General features: G+C 39.0%; 1 protein-coding gene across 3 annotated transcripts in view; it reads left to right on the plus strand.

Moving 5' to 3' along the window:
• Window positions 1-14,518, plus strand: part of LOC133535269 (monocarboxylate transporter 2-like) — a 35,122-nt gene that overhangs the window by 2,679 nt on the left and 17,925 nt on the right. The window contains exons 2-3 of one of the 3 annotated variants that reach the window (XM_061874943.1): window positions 1,662-1,820; window positions 3,933-4,153. The exons of 1 other annotated variant lie outside the window; for it this stretch is intronic. In XM_061874943.1, coding sequence (XP_061730927.1) covers window positions 3,937-4,153 — 217 coding nt within the window. In that variant the 5' untranslated portion in view covers window positions 1,662-1,820; window positions 3,933-3,936. The remainder of the gene's footprint in view (window positions 1-1,661; window positions 1,821-3,932; window positions 4,154-14,518) is intronic. One more of the 3 variants, XM_061874942.1, reaches the window with a different exon arrangement.

Here is a 14,518-nt window from a genome sequence, read left to right on the forward strand (position 1 = left end):
ACATATATCTTGTCTTTTGTAGCATATTCAACTGAATATGGGTTGAAAAGGATTTGCAAATCATTGTATTCCGTTTATATTTACATCCAACACAATCTCCCAACTCATATGGAAACGGGGTTTGTATATATATATATCTGTTCATGAATGAGTATATCCATTTGGCCACTGTGTTCAAAGGAGAAGTCTGATCTACAAAATTTGCAGGCAGCTTACCCCTTTCGAGCTGTCCTGGATGAAATGAAATTATTTTTTACAATCATTTTGTAACTTGCAATTAGGGCTGGGCAATATGGCCATTTTTAAAATTCTCGATATTTTAAGGCCATATTGCGATACATGATATATATCTCGATATTTTGCCTAAGCCTTGAATGAACACTTGATGAATATGATCACAGCAGTATGATGATTCTATATGTCTACATTAAAACATTCTTTTCCATACTGCATTAATATATGATCATTTTAAACTTTCATGCAGAGAGGGATATCACAACTAAGTCAATAGACTAACACTGTATTTATTAAACAGTTATTAAGCACTGGCACAAACATTCATGTCATTTCAAAACAGAAAGTGCAAGATTGTCAGAGACATTTTAAAACAAGCTATGAGTGCACTTTTGTGCATGGTGTCACTAAGATGACATATCAAAACAACACTAAAATAAAGTGCAGTTTTTGTACAGAACGCCACTACAATAGTTTAAAACAAATAAAGTGCACTTTTGTGAATGATGTCACACAAGATATTTCAATAACCGTCAAATAAAAATGAGCTGCATAATAGGAAATTAAATAGTGTATGTCCTTCGCTATGTGGTAGGTTCCTGCGGATGTTATGTCTTTCAGTTGTTGTTGATGTGGAAATGTTTGCCTCGGCATTTTGTGCGTGTGGCACCGAACGGAGATGTTGACATGCAAGTAAGCACGCTTCATTTCTTGCAGGTGACTTTTCAAAGGATGCTGCATATTAGCAATAATGCTACTTTTGGTAGCAACGCTTTTGCCCCACACTTGACAAATTACGATTTTCTGTTCGACATATTCCCACTTGAAGCCAAACCACCGCTAAACGATTGACCCCCTGCTGTTTTTGTTGGGAATTAATTTTTCCTTCATTTGTTATCAGATTCGCACTCTTTCTCTCATATTACCACTTGCACCACAGCTAATGTTACCCATGCCGCTACTCTCTGCTCCGCGAGGGCGTATACGTATGTAACATATGTAAGAAAGTGCGCTTGTTTTATGTCTCTGTGAGGATAGACAACAAAGAGTGAGAAGAGCCTGTAGTGTAATGCCCGCAGCTAAAAGCAACTGCGTGAAAACATATACTCAAATATCCCGATATAGTAATTTTCTATATCGATTATTTCGATATATCGCCCAGCCCTACTTGCAAGCGTACTTCTTCTTACTCGTCGTCGCCATGTTTCTTCTTCGTTCTTCTGCTTCGTCTATGTTATGTTTTTGGACATTACTACTTAACAAAGTTTTGAAGCAATGCATGATGGGAATCCAGATGTTGTGTGACAGTGTATTAACGTGCGAGCTGGAATAAACACACGCTGACAAATAGCTCCGTGCCTGCCTACTTTATGGGTTATAGATAAATCTATGGATAACGGAGACATATAAAATAGTCTCCTTTTCAGGTGAGAGAGGACGCTAAAGGCTGGCCTTCAAGGCATGCCCCTAATATTGGAAATACATATGGAAATCGGGAGAAATTCATGAGAATGGTTGCCCCGGGACATTTTCGGGAGGGACACTGAAATTCGGCAGTCCCCAGGGAAGATTGGGAAGGTTGGCAAGTATGTTTTAACCCCCTTGAGATATTACTTTTTGTCAATATCCTTTACTCTATTATTATTATTATACCGCTAACTACATTGTTTGCAGGCTGTAGTCCACCCACACATTTGTAGACATGATCAGTGTTTCCCACAGGTCAGGCATCTATTTGTGGTGGTGTGGTCGGGCGGCGGGGGGGGGGGCGATGACCAAGAAGAATGCGGAGTTGGAATATAATTACAACACTTTATGTACATATTTCTATACATATTTATATAATATTTACATATTTATATAATATGTAACTACAAGCTCCATTCACAGACAGAGTCCCATTGCTTTTATCAGCGGTCGAGCGAGTCAAAAGCCGGAAAAAAAAAAAAAAAAATATATATATATATATATATATATATATATATATATTTTTTTTTTTTTTTAATTTTTAATAAAAACATTTTTTTTATTGTTTTTATTTGTGGCGGCCGTAATCCTTTCTTGGCGGACCGCCACAAATAAATGAATGTGTGAGAAACCCTGATGATCTAGTTTTGTCCCGATACCAATATGTTGGTACTTGTACCAAAATGTATTTCGATACTTTTCTAAATAAAGGGGACCACAAAAAATTGCATTATTGGCTTTCTCTATAACAAAAAATCTTACGGTACATTACACATATGTTTCTTATTGCAAATTTGTCCTTAAATAAAATAGTGAACATACAAGACAACTTGTCTTTTAGTAGTAAGTAAGCAAACAAAGACTCCTAATTTAGTCTGCTGACATATGCAGTAACATAATGTGTAATTTTGCATTCTATTATTTTGTCCAAATTATTAAGGAAAAGTGGTAGAAAATGAATTATTAATCTACTTGTTCATTTACTGTTAATGTCTGCTTACTTTCTCTTTTAACATTTTCTATCTACACTTCTGTTTGAATTTAATAATCACTTCTTCTGGTGTTTGGATGCTTTACATTAGTTTTGGAAGATACCACAAATTTAGGTATCAATCCGATGGGTCATAGATTGGTCATTTTCAAAGTCTGCATATGTCCAGGGACATATGTCCTGAGTTTATAAACATAATACAAATAAAAATAGAAAATAAAAATATTTTGTGATGCAAAAAATTATTGATGTAAACATAGTAGTATCGACTAGATACACTCCTGTACTTGGTATCATTACAGTGGATGTCAGGTGTAGATCCACCAATAGCATTTGTTTACATTTTGGCGCCGGTGAGCTACAGTGTGTAGTGAAACATGTTTAGGTATTTCTCGTCCTGTAGGGATGATATTTGTAAGAAACTTACTTTATTTGTCGCCATAGAGGCGAGGATTAGTGATTTAGAAGTAGCTAACACAATGCAGACTGCAGCTGACGGTGTTTCAGTGTTGTAGCTTCACCTTTATTGTTAGTTTTTAAACCAAAATGCGTCCGTTGTTCCTTTTCTGTCTAGACGCTGTTTGCTTCTAAGTACTCCGTGATTGTGCGCTGCCGAACATGCTCGTCTGCTCGTAAAACCAACAATAACACGATGTGACGACGACGACGAGGGGCGGGGGGTGGTTGACCGGCACTTTTTAGAGGCGGTATAGCACCGAATATGATTCATTAGTATCGCGGTACTATACTAACAGCGGTATCCCGTACAACCCTAACATGATCATTACAGGACACATGGGAATGATCAAAAACTTTATACAACCGTATAAACCGTAATTTTGGTTTTCAGGTCCCATTTTTCAGGATAACTAGGCCAGTTTCATTTTAGCTACGTTCAAACCCGGGAAGTGTTTTATTTTGTCTCTCTGTTTCGTGGGCCATCAAAAAAGCTTAGGCCTCAAATGCGCCCCCAGTCTGTACTTTGGACACCCCATGCTATATTCTAAATGTCTCGTGTTTGCTCAGAGGACATAGTGTTTACAACTGTCTTAAGTGAGCAATCACCTTAATGTGCAATGACAATAAAAGCCTATTCTATTGTATTACAACATCATTGTGTTAAATGAGGATAACACATTAGGAAGTTGGCAACACATTGCTAACAGTCATCCACAATTAACTTGGTTTTACGGTTTTATTATGTTTTTAAATGACTGACAAACCTGCCCACTCTCATTAGGAACATGCCAATTGCACCAACCAATGATGTGGCCTTCAGACCTCCAGATGGTGGCTGGGGCTGGATGGTGGTGATCGGGGCTCATATCTCCATTGGGTTCGCCTATTCTACTCCAAAAGCCCTCTCAATTTTCTTCGAGGAGATTAAGGCAGACTTGGAGGCCAGCTACAGTGATATAGCATGGATTCCGTCTGTTATGTTAGCAGCCATGTATGCTGGCGGTGAGTATACTTGGTCTGACTTTGTTACATTAAATAGAGTGCATCCAGAAAGTATGCACAGAGCTTACACATTTTGTTATGTTACAGCCTTATTTAAAAATTTAATAAATTCACGTTTGTCCTCAACATTCTACAGAAAATACCTAATAATGACAATGTGGAAAGGTTTTATTCTTTTTGTGTGCTTACAGTGGGGCAAAAAAGTATTTAGTCAGCCACCGATTGTGCAAGTTCTCCCACTTAAAATGATGACAGAGGTCTGTAATTTTAATCATAGGAACACTTCAATTGTGAGAGACAGAATGTGAAAAAAAAATATCCAGGAATTCACATTGTAGGAATTTTATAGAATTTATTTGTAAATTATGGTGGAAAACAAGTATTTGGTCAACCATTCAAAACTCACTGATGGAAGGAGGTTTTGGCTCAAAATCTCATGGTACATGGCCCCATTCCTTCTTTTCTTAACAAGTATCAATCGTCCTGTCCCCTTAGCAGAAAAACAGCCCCAAAGCATGATGTTTCCACCCCCATGCTTCACAGTAGTTATGGTGTTCTTGGGATGCAACTCAGTATTCTTCTTCCTCCAAACACGACAAGTTGAGTTTATACTTAAAAGTTATATTTTGGTTTCATCTGACCACATGACATTCTCCCAATTCTCTGCTGTATCATCCATGTGCTCTCTGGCAAACTTCAGACGGGCCTGGACACGCACTGGCTTAAGCAGGGGGACACATCTGGCACTGCAGGATTTGATTCCCTGTCGGCGTAGTGTGTTACTGATAGTAACCTTTGTTACTTTGGTCCCAACTCTCTGCAGGTCATTCACCAGGTCCCCCCGTGTGGTTCTGGGATTTTTGCTCACCGTTCTCATGATCATTTTGACCCCACAGGATGAGATCTTGTGTGAAGCCCCAGATCAAGGGAGATTATCAGTGGTCTTGTATGTCTTCCATTTTCTGATAATCGCTCCTACAGTTGACTTTTTCACACCAAGCTGCTTGCCTATTGTAGATTCACTCTTCCCAGTCTGGTGCAGGTCTACAATTATTTTCCTTGTGTCCTTCGACAGCTCTTTGGTCTTGGCCATAGTGGAGTTTAGAGTTTGACTGTTTGAGGCTGTGGACAGGTGTCTTTTATACAGATAACGAGTTCAAACAGGTTCCATTAATACAGGTAACGAGTAGAGGACAAAAGAGCTTCTTGAAGAAGAAGTTACAGGTCTGTGAGAGCCAGAGATCTTCCTTGTTTGAAGTGACCAAATACTTGTTTTCCACCATAATTTTCAAATAAATTCTTTAAAATTCCTACAATGTGAATTCCCGGATTTTTTTTTCACATTCTGTCTCTCATAGTTGAAGTGTACTTAAGTGGAAAATTACAGACCTCTGTCATCATTTTAAGTGGGAGAACTTGCAGAATCGGTGGCTGACTAAATACTTTTTTTGCCCCACTGTATGTATTACACATAAAAACACATGTTCATTAGTATTCACAGCCTTTGCTCAATACTTTGTTGATGCACATTTGCCAGCAATTACAGCCTCAACTCTTTTTGAATATGATGCCACAAGCTTGGCACACCTATCTTTGGGCAATTTCGCCCCTTCCTCTTTGCAGCACCTCTGAAGCTCCATCAAGTTGGATGGTGAGCCTTGGTTTTCATCCAGGATGTCTCTGCACATTGCTGCATTCATCTTAGTCTCGTCAGGGAGGTGACCAAAAAAAACCTGATTGTCTCTGTGGAGAGAGGAGAACCTTCCACTAGGACAATCGTCGCTGCAGCAATCCACCAATTAGGCGTAATGGTCAGACGGAAGCCATTTTTTAAAAGCCTAACCAGGGACAAGGGTTGCAAATTAGCCTGTGGCTAGAAGTCTTATGTAATTTGACATAGGTTACCTGTGGGTAGCAATGTTTAACTGTACTCTCCCTGTCAAATAAATACATATGTACATAAATAAATCCAATTTATAAATTTCTTAGTAAAAAAATAAATAAAAAGTTTGCCAAAAAGCACCTGAAATACTTTCAGACCATGAGAAACAAAATGTTCTGGTCTAATGAAACAAATATTGAACTCTTTAGCGTGAATTCAGGCGTCGTGTTTGAATTCCCGACAGCAGCGGTCCCCAACCACCGGTCCGGGTACCACTGGGTTACTGGTTCAAAGAGCCGCACAGAAACATTAATTAATTTATAAACTTAACTTTCGCCTGTCCCACTAAACGCACCAATAAGCTTGTTAACAGATGTATAGTAATACTCCTTTGTTACAGTACATGGGAAAATGCACATCAATGGACATGTAAAATGTTATGTGCCAGATTGTAGCCAAAGGCTAATGTCCATCTGCAGTGCCCTGCAGGCTCATTGTATATAGCAGGGGTTCTTTGACCTTTTACATCTTTTCCAGTAAGAGGAGCCCAGGGACCACTCCAATATTAACACCGAATTCGTAACCTTACTCTTGATTTTGATCATATTCAATAATTCTATCTAACCTACTTACAGTTTACTACCTTGTCAAATGATAGAAAAGCATGTTTTAATCACAAATATTATATTATTAATTCAACAAATAAACCTTCGGCTTAAGTCAGGCTGATTTGAAAAAGAAGTACTAACCAAATAAACAATACATTTACATATGTGTATATTTAAATATGTTTCATGTGCTAAAATAAGTGAAGTGAATTATATTTTACATAGCGCTTTTCTCAAGTGACTCAAAGCGCTTTACATAGTGACACCCAATATCTAAGTTACATTTAAACCAGTGTGTGTGGCACTGGGAGCAGGTGGGTAAAGTGTCTTGTCCCAGGAAACAACGGCAGTAACTAGGATGGCACAAGCGGGAATCGAACCTGCAACTCTCAAGTTGCTGGCACGGCCACTCTACCAACCGAGCTCTGCTGCCCCAATAAATAAACAAAATAACAATACATATGTTTCTTAACTAAACTGTCAATAAAATTAAATTGCAAATGAAAATGCAGGTTCACCACTAGGGTAGTACGATATACCGGTAGCAGTATGGTATCGTGGTACAAAATAATCAAAAATGGTATACTATACTCTTAGAAAAGAGTACCAGTTCCCAGGCATGACGGTGTATGCCCGGGAGTACGTATAAGCAGACACGGTGTGTAGACAGAAAAGGGAGAATTGGTGCATTTTGGCTTAAAAACTCAAGATAAAGGTGAAGCTATAACACTAATGCTTTTAGTAGGAAGTGCTTTAAGACATGGCTAGCTAGCTAGTGGTGATGTCTTTGATTGATTGATTGAAACTTTTATTAGTAGATTGCGCAGTACAGTACATATTCCATACAATTGACCACTAAATGGTCACACCTGAATAAGTCTTTCAACTTGTTTAAGTCGGGGTCGACGTTAATCAATTCATGGTAAGGTGATTTAACCCCCAATTCCAACCCTTGATGCTGAGTGCCAAAAAGGGAGGTAATGGGTCACATTATTATAGTCTTTGTTATGACTCGGCCGGAGTTTGAACTCACGACCTACCGATCTCAGGGCGGACACTCTAACCACAAGGCCACTGAGTAGGTAATACATCCATAGGTCGATCCGCAGTCGCCAGTGTTTTAGGTACTTCTAAATCACTAATCCTCGCCTTAAACTTAAAGTAAGTTTCTTACAAGTATCATTGATGCAGGACGAAAAATAGCAAAACATGCTTAACTACACACCATAGTAGGATACAATAGCTAACCGCTAACAGCAAGCTAGCACCCCTGTATGTAAACAAATGCCATGGGTTGATCTACACCTAATATCCGCTGTAATGATACAAAGTACAATAGCGTATCTAGTCAATACTATATCAATATTTGTTTTTTTTCACAAAATCCTTTTTCCTTTTTTAAAAATTCATAATATGTTCATCCATCCATCCCTCCATTTTCTACCGCTAATTCCCTTTGGGGTTATGTTTATAAACTCTGGAAATATGTGCCTGGACACATGAGGACTTTGAATATGACCAATGTGTGATTCTGTAACTACTTGGTATCGGATCGATATCTAAATTTGTAGTATTATCCAGAACTAATGTAAAGTATCCAAACAACAGAAAGATAAGTGATTATAACATTTTAACAGAAGTGTAGATACAAAATGTTGAAATGGAAAATAACCAGATATTAACAGTAAAAGAACAAGTGGACTAATAATACTTTTTTTTACAGCTGGTCTTTCTTTTTGGAATCCATACTGAACATCACGCAGCATTACTCAGATATTATTGTAAACATGTTTTAATGTAATAGGGTATATACATATCTTCTGTAAAAATCCATACTATTCTTATTTAATATTCTTAATAATCCCTTGGCTCTACAGTATAGCAGTTGATGATCAAGTAATTAATTGAATATTACTTGCATATACCCCGGCCGAGTCATACCAAAGAATATAAAAATGGGACCCTTTACCTCCCTGCTTGGGACTCAGGATCAAGGGTTGTAATTTGGGGGTTGAATCACCAAGAATGATTCCCGGGCGCGGCCACCGCTGCTTCCCACTGCGGGTGATCAAGGGTGATGGGTCAAATGCAGATAATAATTTTGCCACACCTAGTGTGCGTGTGACAATCATTGATACTTTAATTTAATATACAAAGCCGTCTAGGCAGAAGCTTATCAGAAAGTTTCCACAAACAAACGTGTCCGTATCCTTCAACGTGTCATGACCTGCAAAAAAAAAAACAATCACCACGCCACCTCAACCTAAAGACTAGAAAAGTCAGTTTTAGACCCATAATAATAAATGGGTTGGTGTTTTCATACCTACCATTATTTTTTGTTTGAGTCATTTCACTTTGTCAAGCGTTTTCTAACGTTCCACACTACAGAATAATAAATGTATGTATAACTTGTGATGATAGCGTATCGAGTCAATTTTGGTATCCGCAAATAGTCGAGGCACCAATATCGGTATTGTATCAGAAGTGAAAATGTTGTATCGGGAAACTCCTTATAGCGTAAAAATAGTGTAAATAATCAGCGTACATACATGTATAATATGATAATTTTTGTAATTAATCATACGTTTAAGTGTTAACTTTGACAGCCGTGGTGAAAACAAATATTTAAGTCTTAACCTAAATGCCTCTTGACAATGACCTAATGATTCATAGACTTTTTAACACCCTGTAAGATAATGCCAAATTAAAATCACTGTTAATAGTTTGATGCTCAGTGAAATAAGGTCAGTGAGGTATGCTGTACTTTAATGTGATGTACGGATGATCCTATCCATGTTTTTATTCCAGCGAGACTACTACAAAAACACCTAAAAAGTACAGAGAAAAAGAAAATCACATGCTCAGACTTATTTGTTGCTTGCTGAACTGAGGCGAGGACCATGTGCTAACATGTTGCATGAGACACATGATGTACTGTACATGGTGATGGTTCAAACTTCAGGGTTGTAGACATACTGCACACTTTGAATACAGTTGGCTGAACTTAGGTTTGTTAACCCAGACTGCAGCTCGACCTGTTGTGTTGACTGAAGGTGGCCCGTATTTTTCCAAAATCAGTCTTTTTTGTCTTTAGGAAGTATGCCGTGAGTAGTAGTTTTGTTGTTGACAGGAAAAGCGAATATTGTGAAATTAATAAGCCGTATGTTTAAAATGGGCAAAATACGTAAAATAACATGTTATTGTGAATGTGCATGTTACTACATTACGTATATGCTTACAGCATGTATATATACCGTTGGCGTTTTTGGGACGTTTTTTTAGAGCGCTCTGATAAATACAGTAAATGATAAATGGGTTGTACTTGTATAGCACTATTCTTTCAAGGTACTCAAAGCGCTTTGACATTACTTCCACATTTACCCATTCACACACACATTCACACACTGATGGATGGAGCTGTCATGCAAGTTGCTAACCAGCACCCATCAGGAGAAAGGGTGAAGTGTCTTGCTCAAGGACACAACAGACGTGACGAGGTTGGTGTAGGTGTAAAGGACGACTCTCATTGACTCAAATTTTTGCTGACTTTTACTAAAGTTTATTTACGATTTAGAATGTATGGAAAAGAAAAACATAAGGATTGGGAATGATAGGCAAGATTCCAAAAAAGTTCAGTTCCCCCTTGAAGTACCAGTTGAGTGGAAAAACAACGTGTTTCTATATTGAGAGTATTATCATTTTGTGATTTATGACATCTAAAAACTTGAAAAGTTTGTGACTAAATAGACATGATAAGAATAGTATTAATCTCATGGAGATTTCTGAGCCATTTTAAGAGACAATTATAAAGCCAGTCATGTCATAGTTTGACGTAGAGGTAAGGACCACAGATCCTTCATCACTAGGGCGGTACAGCTCGGTTGGTAGAGCGGCCGTGCCAGCAACCTGAGGGCTCCAGGTTCGATCCCCGCTTCCGCCATTCTAGTCAATGCCGTTGTGTCCTTGGGCAAGACACTTTACCCACCTGTTCCCAGTGCCACTCACACTGGTTAAAATGTAAGCTAGATATTGGGTTTCACTATATAAAGCGCTTTGAGTCACTAGAGAAAAGCGCTATATAAATATAATTCACTTCATTAACATCAATAAATATTGCGCAGACTTTATAGGAGCAAACATCGCATACTTTCGAAAAAATTAGGATCCATAATCTTATAAACTTATGATCGATTCTGAATACAAGGATGAGCTACAAATTTTAGAAGCTCTCCTAAACAGATCCAGCTTTAGTAAAACACAAAGCATCATGTAGCAGTATTGCTAAGTGCTTAACAAGAAATACATAATAAAACAATAGCTTACTATACAATGTCTGCTCTTACTTTGATGGCGACTGATAGGATATCCATATCTTCCGGTTTAGATGAATAATTAATTATGATGCACACAAAGGGTAAACAAGGAAACGTCTCCCTGCAGACACTGTCTTTAGTTGTGTGTGTTTGTTTCTATCTCTGAGTATGAATTGAATATCACAGATGTACAACTTCTAGATTCAGGGCTAAATCCTCCTAATATTCAGATGAGAGGCATGATTTATAATGTAGAATAACTCTGACGAATCGAGACGCGAAGATGCGGAAGCAGCATGACATCGCAACCAGCTCACTGTAAAAGCAGCAGATGGCTACTGAGCTCTGTGTTATCAATCCGCCGCTAAGAATCAGTCCCCCTGCGTAAGCGCTTATAATAACAACATCGCTAATATTTGGTTAATATTCAGGTGACAGTGGGGTCTGGAATGTAACTCCCGCGATAATCAAGGGAACACTGTTAAAGTGGGCTTCACGGTGGCAGAGGAGTTAGTGCGTCTGCCTCACAATACGAAGGTCCTGCAGTCCTGGGTTCAAATCCAGGCACGGGATCTTTCTGTGTGGAGTTTGCATGTTCTCCCCGTGAATGCGTGGGTTCCCTCCGGGTACTCCGGCTTCCTCCCACTTCCAAAGACATGCACCTGGGGATAGGTTGATTGGCAACACTTAATTGACCCTAGTGTGTGAATGTGAGTGTGAATGTTGTCTGTCTATCTGTGTTGGCCCTGCGATGAGGTGGCGACTTGTCCAGGGTGTACCCCGCCTTCCGCCCGATTGTAGCTGAGATAGGCGCCAGCGACCCCGAAAGGGAATAAGCGGTAGAAAATGGATGGATGGCACTGTTAAAGTACTTGGGAATTGACAGTTCACCACAAAGCAAACCATTAAAAGCTCTTCAGGGCATGTCTAATTGATAAATGACTTCACATGACTGACTGCACAATTTGAATTGCTTTACACAAGGGGGACTCTTGTAAATGTTGTTAGCATAGATTACTCACCTGATCTAGTCACGTTCACTACTCATAGTGGCTGTTATTTGACCTACAGTAAATTAAATTTATTTTAATCCTACTCTAAAAACAATCCTTGTGATAAGTAGCAAAGTCCTCACATTGTGGCGATGACTGACAAAATTGCTGGTCACATCTTTGACAAAAGACAGTTAACATGTTTGTGCTTCCATGATTGTTGTTCAAAATTAAAGGCCCCATAAAGTTATTGGTTTTGATGACGACAGCACACTGTTTTCGAGGTTAAATCACAACAAGGTATGTTCTTTACCTGAACTTCATTCACAGAGGCCAGACTGGTGAAATATTTGCTTCAGCTGAAGCTCAGGCACATGGCTCTATCATATTGTCCTTGCAAGGCTACGGCAATGTCACCAAATGGTAGAAAGAGACAGCGCAAATACATCAGCAGAAGGTTTCACAAACTGGGGTCTCATCGACCCCCCATGGGAGAGAGATGGAAGCCTTTTCTCAAAACCTTTTGACTCAAGAAGTCAGAATGATTAACTTACGATGACTGTGGAAATGGTGGGAGAGTGGTAGATGTACTACAGTGACAAAAGGCTCAATCAGCAGGGTGATCCATGTGTTTGATCCCCACAAGCAGCGGGTCAACCCTGTAAATACATAGATGGCCGTTTGTATTTAAAATACAGTAGCTTGATTTAAAATGGAAATGGTGCTTTACATATGAATATGTCTAACAGCAACCATTTCATTGTATTTTCTCAAGCACCAATACTATAACAAATTAGCCTGAATACAATAGATCAGTCAGTTTGTATTTTAAGTGGTATACATTTACTGTCTTCTTAAAAAAAAAAAAAAAACAACAAAGCCAGTATTGTCTAGTTCACTAAAAAAAAGTGAGTACACCTCAGAGTGAACATCTACAAAATTAGTTGCTATGTTATATGAGCTTGGACTCAAAATCAACACATCAAAAACTAAGTTAATCCGTATCAACAACTCCCCAATAAACATGTATCATAACCAGTTAGACGAGGTCGCCACCTTTACATACTTAGCAAGCATTATTGCAGTGGACGGAGGAACGGAGGAGGATGTCAGTGCCAGAATTGGAAAAGCAAGGACCACATTCATTATCTTAAATAAAATCTGAAAATCAAGAAACATATCACTCAAGACCAAACTGCAAATCTTCATCTCAAACGTCAAATCCACCTTACTCTACTGTTCAGAAACCTGGAAGATCACTGGCAACATACTCAACAAAATACAGACATTCTTCAACCACTGCCTCTGTCGCCTCCTTGGTATCTACTGGGCTAACACCATCTCCAATGCCCACCTTTGGGACCTCTCTAGACAAGACAAAATAGAAAAACAAATCAGGAGGAGAAAATGTAACTGGATTGGTCACATTGTGTAGACACAATATATCAATCACGAAACATGTTCTAACATGGAACCCGCAAGGCAAGAGGAAGAGAGAATGGCTTAGAGCCTCCTGGAGAAGAACCACAGAGCAGGAGATGAAGGCGCAAGGGCTGTCATGGCAACAACTGGAGCAGAGGGCATGAGACCGAAGGGGATGGAGCAGTTTCATCAATGGAGTATGTTCCTTAGGTAATTTAAAGGCCTAAGTAAAGTAAGTTACGTGAGCACCGTTATCTAGCACTGCCTTGATTTTCTTTGTCATGTAATTCACCAGCACACCAGTACTTGACTGCCTTCAGCTTCCTTAACAAGGCAGATGTTAACTTAGAGGTGTGTTTAGGCCTGTTATATTAAAGGCCTACCGAAATGAGATTTTCTTATTTAAATGGGGATAGCAGGTCCATTCTATGTGTCATACTTGATCATTTCGCAATATTGCCATATTTTTGCTGAAAGGATTTAGTAGAGAACATCCACAATAAAGTTCGCAACTTTCGGTCGCTAACAGAAAAGCCCTGCCTTTCCGAAAGTCGCAGACGATGACGTCACATGTTGATGGCTCCTCACATATTCACATTGTTTTTAATGGGAGCCTCCAACAAAAACAGCTATTCGGACCGAGAAAACGACAATTCCCCCATTAATTTGAGCGAGGATGAAAGATTCGTGTTTGAGGATATTGATAGCGACGGACTAGAAAAAACAAAAACAAAAAAAACAAGTTAAAAAAAAAAGCAATTGCATTGGGATGGATTCAGATGTTTTTAGACACATTTACTAGGATAATTCTAGGAAATCCCTTATCTTTCTATTGTGTTGCTAGTGTTTTAGTGAGTTTAACAGTACCTGATAGTCGGAGGTATGTGTCCCCTGGTGTCTTGACGCAAATGTCTCAGGGAAGTCGACGGCAGCTTTATGGACAGGGCAAGCTCAGCTGATCTCCGGTAAGAAGCGACTTTTTACCACAATTTTCTCACCGAAACCTGCTGGTTGACATTCAGTCGGGATTCACATTTTCTTGACCGCTGTGATCCATAGGAAAGCTTCACCTCCGGGAATTTTAAACAAGGAATCACCGTGTGTTTGTGTGGCTAAAGGCTAAAGCTTCCCAACTCCACCTTTCTACT

Source organism: Nerophis ophidion, linkage group LG16, assembly GCF_033978795.1.
Source record: "Nerophis ophidion isolate RoL-2023_Sa linkage group LG16, RoL_Noph_v1.0, whole genome shotgun sequence".
Taxonomy (NCBI): Eukaryota; Metazoa; Chordata; class Actinopteri; order Syngnathiformes; family Syngnathidae; genus Nerophis; species Nerophis ophidion.